This window comes from Pseudochaenichthys georgianus, chromosome 18 (genome assembly GCF_902827115.2).
Source record: "Pseudochaenichthys georgianus chromosome 18, fPseGeo1.2, whole genome shotgun sequence".
NCBI lineage: Eukaryota > Metazoa > Chordata > Actinopteri > Perciformes > Channichthyidae > Pseudochaenichthys > Pseudochaenichthys georgianus.
This window is the reverse complement of record NC_047520.1, coordinates 17,944,935-17,957,894: the sequence shown is the minus strand read 5'-3', so window position 1 is coordinate 17,957,894 and position 12,960 is coordinate 17,944,935. Positions and strand designations below refer to the sequence as shown.

Below are 12,960 nucleotides of genomic sequence, written 5' to 3'. Positions count from 1 at the left end.
AAATATATAATATAAATATTCCCAGTCCTTATGTATTATAACTGATCCAGAGAATCCATAAGACACTTCTTGTTTATAAAGTTGTATTACTGTTAAAACTGTCACTTTATATTAGGGTTGCCAGAAACTGACCATGATCAAAATCGATTATTCGGCAGCCCTGGCGAATAATAATTGATTATTCGACCGACCCCCCACCCCGCGGGAGAAAAAAAAAAAAAAAAAGGAATTCCGTTGTTTTCTTTACTGGAACATGTTTAACAGTACAAACAACAAACAAGCATGTCATCACAACGACGTGAAGTTGGTAATGGCCGGCTGTGCTGCGTCTTTCTCTGTAACCTCTTTGGCGTGCTTCGCACTCAAATGCGAACGCATTGTTGAGGTTGAGTTGTGATAGACCAACGTCTTTTCGCAGAGCTTGCATTTTACTTCCTTTGGACTTGTAAGTTCGAAGTAGTTCCACGAGGAGGAACTCTTTTTACCTGCCGGCTGCCGCTTTGTTCATCTTTAGTCGCACGTGTGAGGGAGAGGGGGGGTGGGGGCGGGGTCGGTGTGTTGTGTGCTGCAGCAGCAGTCTGCTCTGCACGCAGGCTTCCTCCAAGTTTACAGTAAAACAAACTGGTGGTGTGACCAATGACCATTTACAATTATTAATACTATTACTATTATTAGCATATATATATATATTTATATATATTTTGGTTGAAACTAAGCCAGAAAAAAAAACATAAATAAAATTAAAAAAATATATATAAATCAAATCGATTTTTAAAAATAATATTCGATTATGGAGACTGTAGCGAATAATCGAATAATCGCTGGCATCCCTACTTTATATGTGGTTTTCATAGAAAAGTATATATATAAATAAATATAATAAGATGTATACATGGTTCTCGATATTGCTAACAAGTTGTCCCATTGCTGTTTTCAGTTCCTGATAAACCTCGACTAATGGTCAGTACGACCAACATGGGCACAGCTCTCCTGCAGTGGCACCCCCCAGCCGTCACCCACGGCCCCCTGCAAGGCTACCGCCTCCGCTTTGGCCGCAAAGACGTGGATCCGCTGACGGTCATCGAGTTCCCCGAGCGGGAGAACCACTACACTACTAAAGAGATCCATAAGGGAGCCTCGTACACTTTCCGCCTCTCTGCGCGTAATAAAGTGGGCTTCGGGGAGGAGACAGTGAAAGAAGTCACCACAAACGAGGCTATGCCGAGTGGCTACCCTCAGAGTATCACCGCAGAGGGTGCTACAACCTCCACCATCCAGGTCATCTGGAAACCCGTTTTGCTACCAGAGCGAAATGGCCAAATAGTGAAATACGCTCTGCAGTACAAAGACATCAACAGCCCACGCAGCCCCTCCGAACTCTTCATCACTGCGCCGGAATCAACGGTCATCCTGGATAGCCTTAAGCCTGATACCACTTATGATATTAAAATGTGTGCCTTCACCAGCAAGGGCTCTGGTTCCTATAGCCCCAGTGTCCAATTCAGGACACAGCCTTTGGATCAAGGTAGGACCAGTACCTGAACCCTTTTTCCCTTTTAAAACCAACTTGTCTCTGCCCAACCACAGCAGCTTCCTCTGAGAAGCTGGCAGTAAAGCCTCAAATGGTGGAAGTCTACCACAGGACTTCATATATTGTCATACCATAGTCTCCCTAAATTATTATTTATTTTTAAACTCATGGAGTAAGTATTTGTCTCTCTTTGTCTCATCAGTCACGCAAAGTTCAGTCATTATTTAAGAGTTGGTGTTAGTAAGAAGGTAAGAATTCAGTGAGTTCAGTTAATGCTGCTTTTGGTTTTGACGGAGACAGTCTCAGGTAAGCACTGGTTGTGGGACCCTCAGTGTAGATAGAAAAAAGGGAAAGGATGTATTGTGTCTAAATCACCTGCTCCCCCTTTCTTTTAGCAGTGTTTGCAAAAAACTTTCATGTGAGAGCTGCCATGAAGACATCAGTGCTGCTCACCTGGGAAATCCCAGAGACCTACAACCCCGCGCAGCCTTTCACCGTGAGCACTGCACCGAAAAATATACCATTACTATATGTTTTGACATGCTCTACACGTTGCTATGCCACGGAAAACACTTCAGTTACATCCACAAACAAGATCCTTTTGCATTCAGATCCTTTACGACAACGGGCAGAGTGTGGAGGTGGATGGGAAGCTAACGCAGAAGCTAATCACGGGCCTTCAACCTGAGACGCAGTACTCCTTCCTCCTGACCAATCGTGGAAACAGTGCAGGAGGTCTGCAGCACCGAGTGTCCACCATGACGGCCCCCGACATCCTCCGCACCAAACCCTTCCTGATCGGAAAGACCAACTCAGACGGGATGGTGACTGTGGAGCTACCATCGGTGCAGACTTCTGAGAAAATCAGGTGAGGAGAGTTGATCGAACTTAAGAGGGTTTCAAAGCAAAGCACATTTAAAAATGCAATGCCCTGGAGTGCTTTCTCTGATTCGTCCTATCCTGTTTCTGGGACTTTCCCTTGTAATTGGCAACTTGCATCAAGTGTAATATGATTTGAATGTATAAAAATGGCCCTTTTGTTGGATATGTGAAATCACATTAGTGCCGTAGAATCCATATCACTGATTATTATCGCTGACTGACGCAATATGATTAAAAATAAAGATGATAACTTGATAGCTGACCTTGTCAGGGGTTATTCCTCCAAAACAGGGTCATTTATATTCATCCCTACATTCCAGTGTAATATCCACTACACACTAAAGCAGCCCGACTCATTGAGGCGTGCTCCTCTAAGCCCTATAAAGTCTCTTATAGCCGTTCAACAAAACCCAGGGTTGTCAGAAGGCCAAGGAGCATCCGATTGTAGACCGATGCTTTGAACCCATCTTGGTTTTTTTTTGTATTTAGCTGGAAGCACTTGGTCCAGTGTTTCTAATGCCAGAGCTTAAGCTAATTACTCTCCCATTAGCCAGCCGCACTGCCGTCCTGGCCAACGCTAGCTACTGCAGAGCCCAACCAGGAAGCCCAGAAAAATGTCCGTTATCACTACTGCCACCCAGATGAAGGGATAAAAGTCCCTCTTATTCTGAATCTTTCCCGAATATGCATCAAAATAAATAGGCAACATAACAAAGTGGCCCCAATCCACTGATAAATAACTCCTTCATTTGTAAATGTATGGATATTAAATGATCATTGAGTTTCATAAAGAAAGCTATCCTCTGGGCAAAACTGCATTTGTTTTCTCAGCCACACTGGGTTTTGTTTGTCCAGGAAACCATTGACTTGCAAATATCACTTGTGAACGATGTCTTTTGAAATGTGGCAGTGATCTTTAAGCACGTCTAGATTATGATATACTGTACTTTGCATTTTTCTTTCAGGGGATATTACATAGTGGTGGTGCCTCTGAAGAAGCAACGGACTGGCAAGTTTTTCAAACCCTGGGACAATCCTGATGAGATGAATTTGGAAGAGGTAGGTTCAAAGCATGATCTGGTTATAATGACTCGGGCTACTCGGGAACACAAATACAATATATAATATTCCAGTAATTTCCTACAATCCAGTTTTTGTACACAGCTTCTAAATAGTGTCTACATTACTGTGTGCAGATACCTGATATTTATTTTCTCAAAACTGGAAATAATAAGTTCAGAGTGCAGGAGGAACAGGAGATGAGTCTCCCTGATTGACGCAAATAGCTGCAGAGAGCACTGTTCATATGGAAATGAGAACATGAAGTAGCCATCAAGTGCACTGCAAACTCAACCCCCATCCATCCTCCGCCTCCTCCTCCCCCTCCTCCTCTTTGTGTCCGTGGTAATTACCTGAAGAGCGGCATCAGGCCTTCATGTCTCTCCTCATGCCAGGCAGAGCTAAGCTACTTCGTATGCACAAAAACACCCGACCAATGTTATATTTAGCCTGTTTAAATAATTCAGGAGGCTCTGTGCATCACAGGTAAGATTCAATGGGAAATCAATAGGATGCTTGCTCACTATATAAACTGTGATTACATTGTAGGTATTTCTTTTAAATGCAGTGTCATAATCATTGATGTTTTCTATACATTCGGTGAAGAATACATTGCAGTCTGTCCGACAAGAGTGAAAAAATGGAAGCTTCTAAAAAAAACTCAGATTACATAAAAGCTGGCAGTATGCATTTGTATTTGATAAATCCTCTAGCAAAACTTATTTTGAAACTGAGTTTTAAAATATGTATTTCTATTGTACAAACATCACATGTCTACAGGGCTAAAAGAGAGAACGCATGCCATGCCTCATCCTGCATTGGCTCTGCAGCTCGTGCCTCCAGGCCCGTGTCGGCAGCCTTGACCGATCGCCCAAAAGTCGCCCTCTGTCAGAATTTATTTGTTTGTCAATATTGGCACTCACCTTTTCACAACTTTTCCCAAGGGCAGCTAGATTTAGCCGTGTTGACAGGAGAGATGATTGAAGACATTATCGGGCAGCACCAACAGCCCCGCAGCCAAAACAGAACACACACAGGAGCGCACACACTCTGATGTGAATGACAGGCACACACACACACACACACACACACACACACTGAGTGCACACAACTCCGAGATATGAAATCAGAGCCCGATATGATTAGCATAATTATGATCCGCGCTCCGTACTGCAAGTTTAAAGTCAGATGGAACAGACTCATATGAAGGGCAGACTGCGTTTCTATCTGCCTATTATCATTATTATTATGATTATTACTATTATTGGTTGTTGGAGTAAAATACGTGTTTTTGGCTCTAGTAGGGATTCTATATTTTTTCATATTTAAAAAAAGAACACTATAACGACTATGATTGCTCAAGACACTGGTTTTCCCTTCTCAAACTGGCAGTAGCATTGATAAATTATTATTTTGTTCTTCTTTTAATTCTTCCCAATAACGAGTATGTCTTAATTTTGAAGAAATGTTTTCTTCCAAACTTGTCATAATGTGGTTTGAAACCATTTGTTGATGCATAATGTCATTTATCCTCGCTTTGCATATTTTGTATTCATATTTATGAAAAGATGAAGAAATAATGTTAATCAAATCCAGCAAAAAATGAATTCCGTCTCTTTTTTACTGGTTGAAGCTTTTGGATAATCCCCAAATGTTTTATGTGCTGGAAATTCACACAATCATTTATTCTTGCAGTGTTTTGTAGTCAGAAAACTGATAAAATAAGTCATTGAACTTCTCTGTTATGTTCCGTCTTTTGCAATCAGTGTTTCAACTTGGCAATCAGACGGAAATCTAGATTGACAGTTTTGGGTGTGTGTGGATGTCTTGTCACGTGTGCCGGGATGTGTTATCAAGCGTCTGCCTCCTCCCTGTAGCTGCTGAAGGAGATAAACCAAACGAGCAGAGGCCTTCGCCTCCGCAGGCAGGCAGAACCCAAAGCCTACATCGCGGCGTACTTCAAAGACCTGCCCAGTGAGTTCACACTCGGAGACGCAAAGACCTACAGGGGCTTCGAGAACAAGCAGCTGCAGAACGGACAGGAGTACATCTTCTTTGTGCTCGCTGTTTTGGAGATGTCTGAAAATGTAAGTCTGCTCTCTCACACTTCTATCATCTATTATTGTTATATATATACACTACTTGAGGTTAGCTTCAGACTTGGTGATCTCAGCGTATTTTTGCACCAAACTCTGCATGTTAAAACACACAAGGGTTAAATATTCTGGTCAGATGTGACTCGAGCACTTGTGAGGCTTCAACTTGAAAACTTAAATCTGCAGCTGGCCCCAGAAGCTGACCCTTGCTGCTAAGGGGAGAGAAACCCCTTATGACCTTAGCTGATCGCAAGAGTACCTCGATAACAGGACTCCTCTTTAATTGTGTCCTACGTGCGGTCCAGCTTATCTCCATTGCTACAGCTAGTGTGTGTGCGCATGTGTCCGTCTGTCCTCACTGAAGACCTGAAAGCTGCATGATTAGGCAGCTGCGGGCGTGATATGATGGATTTGATGAGCTGCAGGGTCCATACTAGTGCTGCCTCGCACTCTCTCCGTTCACCCCGAGTTCAGGTAGAGCAAAACGATAATGGCCAACGGAGGGAAATCTCTAATTTGCCCACTGAAGCATATATTTCCTTCCCACAAGACCCTTTTTTTAATCTGCTAGTAGAATGTGAAATAGTTCAATCAAGGCTTCTGTATAGGAGAGACATTAAAGATCATTTTGATTGGTCAAACTGCAGCTTAGCAGAAATTGCAAGGCAAAACTTTGAATTGTTTTTTTATTTGTATTGTTGGTCATGCCGTCTTTGTCAGTCTTGTTAGATATGCCCTGTAGTTAGGGGGAATTAATTGAAGACTTGCGGTGGTGCTTTGAATATCTTGAGCTCAGATCTTATCTTAAGTCTCAAGATTATCCAAAAAGTAAGAAGGAAGGGGTCGACTTTGTCAAATCAGCAGATGTTTTTTTTATATTGACAATTCCTTCTCCCTGTTTCAGATTATGTACGCCACGAGTCCGTACTCTGACCCGGTTGTGTCTGCGGACACCGACCCCCAGCCCATCATCGACGAGGAGGAGGGCCTTATCTGGGTGGTGGGCCCTGTGCTAGCTGTGGTCTTCATCATTTGCATCGTCATTGCAATCCTCCTCTACAAAAGGTGAGGATATTAATGATAATCTGCATATAGTTATTAAAAAATATGTGTTCTCAAAATATGTTCACGCCAAGTGATGCAATTGCACAGGAATGAACCTCAGATGGGAAAACTCCCTATACACATCACATAAATAGTACATATACAGTACACATAACTAATATATGTGAACCTACAAACCATGTAGCCACTCAATATTAATATATGGTCATTTAATATATAACATGCATGACTACTATGCAAACATTTTCATAAGCACATCATAAAACAGACACTAAGGCATATTTGTCCTGAGACTATCCTTGACCCTCACTCTAAACAGCACACACACATCATCTAAATCCAAACACATAGTTTCCCAAACTATTATGCCATCAAATGCAGAATCCCACAATACTTCAAACGGACATGTTTGCAACTGTAAATAAATCAGACTCATCCATCTACCCCCTACAAAAACACACGCACTAAAACTGTGGAAAGCACTTGTGGTAGTGCGAGTTCACACTGAATCAAAGCAGCTATTTTGTTTGTAAACCCCCTATGGTAGCAAGGCCTCGTACTGTCACCGCTCATCAGTCAAGAGTAGGAGGTGGGGGCCTGGGCTTTGACTATCTGCTGCACGTCTATGTGTGGCTTCTGAGGAGCCCTGGGGCATCATCCCAGCTAGCATAACCCCCCCCCCCCTTACTACTACCCATTCCACAATGGAGACTAGCTCAGATCCTGACTCTGACCTTATGATGCCCTCCTGCTTTGCCAGGATACACACATGCATATATCTCTCACACACACACACACACACACACACACACACACACTTTCTCTCTGTCCTTCACTATCTTGTCTCTTTTCACCTTTTGCATAAGGCACATTTTCTGCAGTGTGCATTCAATCAAATGTCCGATCCTAAGCAGAATTGCACAGTAGTCCTAGAGAAGTAATTTTGTGAAGGTAAGATTAGTAAGTGAAGAGTCAGCAGGAACAGTGGGAAATACATAAATAGTAGTTAAATGTAAGAGGTTTATACGCAAAGCTTTATTCTCTTACACCTTATTGTCCTTGGACTCCATTCATATTAAGTTCACGTTTGGATAAGGGGAATTGAAGGAGAATAAAGACTGTGTGCAGGGGGGCTTCAGAGTTTTACATTTGTGAAATGCAGATTTACACATTTATTACCAGGCCACCATTTATTGCAAAAAGAAGAGACATTGCTCTTGCCAAGATCAATTTTAATGTGACACAATGCGCCTCTTTTAAAAACAAGGGACAACAACCCTGTTGAGCTCTGCGAGAGGACATGTTCTAAATCTGCAGTTATAAATCTGCTAATGTACCAATAGATTTGTAGTAAAACATTTGTTCATGCTAAATACAAAAAAATGAAGTCACTGTGATTTCACAAGGATTTTTTTGTTGAATATACTTGACTTTGTTTATGTAACAGTGGTAGGCATATATGTGCAGGAAAAGACAGCCACAGCAATTAAGAGTCAAGAGATGACTTTTTCTGCTTGAACAAGAAGCAATCAGCTGAAACTGCTTGAAACAGCAGAGACACAATGCACACATCCTGAATGCACCTGGGTAACTAGTATTTGAAACAAAAAGCCCCAAGTCTGCATAATGGAGCATCATCTCCGAAGTGAAGCATCACTAATCTTGCATGCAAAGATAGGTTGAGATATGATTGGTTTTCTCTCAAAATCACGTATTCTACAGAAACCGTTGTCTTTATGGAAAATCTAAAAAGGTCTTACCGCCTAATGTTGTGTCGATATTTCTTTCCTTGCTGACCGATGGAGCAGCAAACCAGACAGGTAAGAATGAGAGCAGCAGAGGAAGACTAACTCCTGGAGGGATAAAGGGGTTTTACCCCTTTATCCCTCCACTGTAGATAATAAACACATAGAACTAGAGTTGATGTCAATGGTGAAATTATGCCATGAGCTTGATTGAAAGCAACAAAAATGCTTCGTACTATAAGCAAAACCAAAGTATTTATATTAAAGCAGAAAATGCCAGTGACCAATGATGTGTTCTCATGTCTCACTTTGTATACACTAACGTTCAGTAGCTTGTTTCAGCGGTGACAATGATATGCACTTGTAATGTATTATAAATAGACTCTACAAATATAATATTTGCATTGAACAAATAAAATAAAGATAAAACGGAGTGTAACAAATAACAAGAATTCTTCACAACATAATACAATCTAATTTAATAGCACTGTAGTCAATTATACATTTGTCTAGTAGTTCCTGTGTCTTGCAAACAATAACAGGACATGGACACAATATACTACTGTCCACACAGACCCCTAATTACAGCTTTAAAATGACACCTGATCTGACACTATCATTGAAGAGTTACCATTAGGCTTCACTAAGGGTGGCACTTACCGGTTAGAGGCTATTGTAATGCAGTTCATTATACTGTGAAGTGATAATGTTATTGAGTCCACCCCTGTGGCCCTAGTGTAAAGTAAGAATGCAGTCCTGTCACCTCTTTAATTACATATTTGCCTCCCGTATTTATTCAAACACAAGGCAAGCATTGAGGTTTTACAGCAACCAAAAAAAACAAAGCAATGTGCTGTTTGTTCTGCAGAAAAAGAGCAGAATCTGAAGCTAGGAAAGGCAGTCTCCCCAACAGCAAGGAAATGCCCCTGCATCATCCCACTGACCCCGTTGAGCTGCGGCGCCTCAACTTCCAAACGCCTGGTAAGTATTCCTAATAATGGAAGCGACATTTGTCTTATTTACTGTGAATTTACAACCAAATGTGTGATGGGGAAAAGGATGCAAATACTACAAATTACATGCTTAAAAAGGTGCAGATGTGAATTCAATAGATGTTGTCAAATTCAGCCCATACTTCCTCATACCTTCCCTGTGTGCGCTAAAAGAACATATCAAGTGTTCATACACAGCCCTGGATACAAAAATGGGAAACATAAAGCCAAGACAAGTGTCTTGGACTGCGCTAATACAGCCAATCAGCAAAGGCCAGGGAAAAGCCATTAAGTGAGACAATGAATCTTATTTTAGTTTTTGAGTTCAAAGATCACTCTTTTATCCAGAATGGTTGACACCAACTTTAAGAGAATAATGTATCCTCAGCTGACATTGGAACCTCATACTGTAACGTCCAAAAATCGTACCCCTAGTTTCGGCAGCGAGTTTGTCACGACACAAGTGAGCAGTTTGCAGGTAGACAGTGGACAGGTGCTTAGAGTAGGCATGGAGGGTCAACACTGACAGTCTCCTCCCCGGGGACACTTCTCAGTGGAAAATGAAGAGGCAGAAATGCAAGCTTGACAGTTGCATGGCAGCTGTCATCTTCCTCTGCACCTGGGTTATCCAGGTCATCAGGGCTTGTCATGCTTACTCAGAGTGCTGCTGGGATGGTGTCCTGCTGATGGAGACAGGGCGCAGCACCGTGGAAGGTGAGAGAAATACAAAGTGTGTCATGGCGCTGTATTTGTATGCGAGCCAATGAACGATGAAGTACTGAAAATCGGAGGCACGCTGTAAACACCAGTGTTTACTCGCTATGACCTTTAGTCCTGAGGTGAGAGGTGGTCAGCGGTCATGCTTTGCCTCAGTCATGTGACCTTTTCCTCGCCTGCGGAAACGATGGGAGTCAGTCCACTCCATTTATCACCTAAAAGGAGGTATGCATCTCGGAGAGACACACTTAACTGCCGCTTGAGTTCCTCTGGCAGCGACTGCTCTGGGAACAGGTGTTCAGCGACTGCCAATAATGTTGTTATATCAAAGCCATATTTTTCAGGTCAGGTCGTATGAAAGAGGATGAATTATCCCTGCAGGCTCATTTCTGAGAAAAATAGATTTTGAATATTTATGAAAGCTCTTCAATGATGTTAGGACCATTACTGGCTGTTTCATCCTGGCAGAGGGGTATTTTTCCTTTTGGCTCAGAGTAATCTCAGCCATACTCCCACTATTTCACTCTCAAGCCATCATCTTTCCCCCAGCAGCCTTTCTGAGTGCTGGTATCTTGGCTCTCTCGCTGCTCAACCACGTGACAGTTTTCTCTCAAGTCTTGAAGCCCTTCTACATTAGACCAGTACGTCCCTACCCTTTCCTCCACCTCTTTACCTCTCAATGGACATTTTTATCTTAAGGATGCTTGATGTTTGAGCGACGGAGTGTTGGAAATGGTGCTTTCATTGTCCCCCAGTGGTGGAAATGGATTTTGAGTAGCGGGCTGCAATGGAAACACCCTTGGCCGTCTTTCAGAGAGACGTGAGAGTGGGTGGGAAAACGAGGCACAGCTTCCATTAGCTAATGCCCACTTGTGTGCCAGCAACCAAAATGAAACATCACCTCATCGAAGAGAGAGAGACTGTCGAGCAACTGGTGTGTGGAAATGGCACCCGAGTTCTCGAGTTGCAGATGTTCAGCCGCGGGCTGTATTGCGACAGCATGTAAAAAATGTCTCAGTGAACATCAGGAGTGTTCAGATTATACACTTGTGATTGTTTCCTGAAATATAAGTTCTTAAATATGCTTATCACGCATCGCGGCTACAAAGGGCTACAAAGTCAAGTGATCCTGACCGCAGAATATGCAGTTAAGTAGTGTCAGCATCCTCAGGTTAAAATGAATATAAAATATTATTCTATAGTTGCTCAAATTTGATTTCTGCTAGGTCGAACACTTTTCTCATTCCCATTAAGAATGCATGGTGGCATAGCCAAGTGTCTAGCATCATGACTTCTATGTAACTAATGAATGTGCCATTTAGGAAACACATACTCATGTAACTACTTCCCGTCACATCCCAATTTCTGTGAAGAAACTAGTCATCACATTGCTAACGACATCCGCTATGTATTTAAAAGCCGCCGTTTCCTCCGCAGGTTCAGCTGCGTCCAGTCACCTCAGTAACCTCCATTTGTCAAGTTAGTTGTTCTCGATTATGCATTTTACATGTTTTGTTTTTGTAGCTTTAACTCCCTTCTTTTCTGCCTAGCTTTGTATTCTCATTCCCATCTAATCCATCTGGTGTTTTATGCTACATCATCACAGGAGGCGGCGTTTGAAATGACAGCCTGAATAAATGTCATCACTCAAAGCAGACATCAACATCTGGCCCAACATTTTGAATGTTTTCCTTCTTTCTTTTTGGGATGTTTGTTTGTGTCGTAGCGTCATGCTAACTCTCCATGCAGCTTTCTGTGTGAATAACAGTTTTCTCTCTCAATAGGGAGAGACCCAGTGCTAGATGACTTCTCATTGGCTTTGTGTCCATATCCTCTTTACGAGCATGGCCACTGCTTTGAGTGAACAAACTAGCCTAACAAGATCCACTCTTCCATCCCCCTGTTAAAACACACATGCTGCTTATCTAATGCTTAAGCGATGCCCTCTAATAAGGCATTTGATTAAACTTCATTCCATCTGTTCGACAGGTATGGCAAACCATCCTCAAATCCCAATCATGGAGCTGGCCGATCATCAGGAGCGCCTGAAAGCCAATGACAACCTCAAGTTCTCACAGGAGTACGAGGTAAGGAGAAATAAAAGATACCCAATGTGGATTTAGCAGTTGTGATAAGTGTTGTAGCGCTGATGGTTACATGAAGACAATACAGCATAATTAAAGTATTATACATGGGCAGGTACTCACATGAACTCAAATGACTGTCAATATTAGAATGTTATATTACAACTCAACTCTCAATTCAGACTACAAACATTCAGTGAAGCAAAACTACACAAAGGAATATTGGTACCAATTTCTAATAACCACCATTAGTAAGGCAATTGCGTTAGTTAACATCTATTTTATTCTTAAAAATCGAGTAAATGCTAAAAGTAATTAAAATTACTTTTTGGTCTATCCAATTACCAGATAATTGAAATGTGTCTACACTAGGCTACACTTTACGTATTCTTTCACATCCAGCTAGTTGGTTATATTTTCACTAACGTTTAAGTCTAAAAATGAATCATGGGACAAAGGTGATTTATGTATCCCGTGATTAAATGTCAAAGTCCTTCAAATGTAAGCACCCTCAAAAGCCAGAGAGCTGCAGTCAGACACAGAGTGTTTCCTTCCTAATGGCTTTGTATGGTAGATGAACTCAGGGAGCGTGAAACACTGCGAGCAAAGAGTCCTTACAGGGGCATATTCTCAAATATGAATGGTCACCATTTCTCTCAAACTGTATGAGGTCACCTTATGGGCATCTGCCAAGCTGCCCGATCATTACTGCAGCTTAAGTACATTGACTTTCAATTTCATAGTGCTTACTCCGGAGCAATGGAAAGCAATTTTGCCAGCACAATGAAA

The 12,960-nt window shown here is 42.0% G+C and overlaps 1 protein-coding gene across 22 annotated transcripts in view; it reads left to right on the top strand.

Moving 5' to 3' along the window:
* LOC117463550 (receptor-type tyrosine-protein phosphatase delta-like) overlaps nucleotides 1–12,960 on the top strand; it is a 405,065-nt gene that overhangs the window by 373,684 nt on the left and 18,421 nt on the right. For 7 of the 22 annotated variants that reach the window (XM_071206542.1, XM_071206541.1, XM_071206539.1 and 4 more), the window contains 9 exons: nucleotides 938–1,525; nucleotides 1,927–2,027; nucleotides 2,143–2,399; nucleotides 3,379–3,472; nucleotides 5,350–5,559; nucleotides 6,473–6,633; nucleotides 9,247–9,359; nucleotides 11,525–11,566; nucleotides 12,077–12,174. In XM_071206542.1, the coding sequence (XP_071062643.1) occupies nucleotides 938–1,525; nucleotides 1,927–2,027; nucleotides 2,143–2,399; nucleotides 3,379–3,472; nucleotides 5,350–5,559; nucleotides 6,473–6,633; nucleotides 9,247–9,359; nucleotides 11,525–11,566; nucleotides 12,077–12,174 (1,664 nt within the window). The remainder of the gene's footprint in view (nucleotides 1–937; nucleotides 1,526–1,926; nucleotides 2,028–2,142; nucleotides 2,400–3,378; nucleotides 3,473–5,349; nucleotides 5,560–6,472; nucleotides 6,634–9,246; nucleotides 9,360–11,524; nucleotides 11,567–12,076; nucleotides 12,175–12,960) is intronic. The other 15 variants (XM_071206550.1, XM_071206549.1, XM_071206548.1 and 12 more) reach the window with 5 other exon arrangements.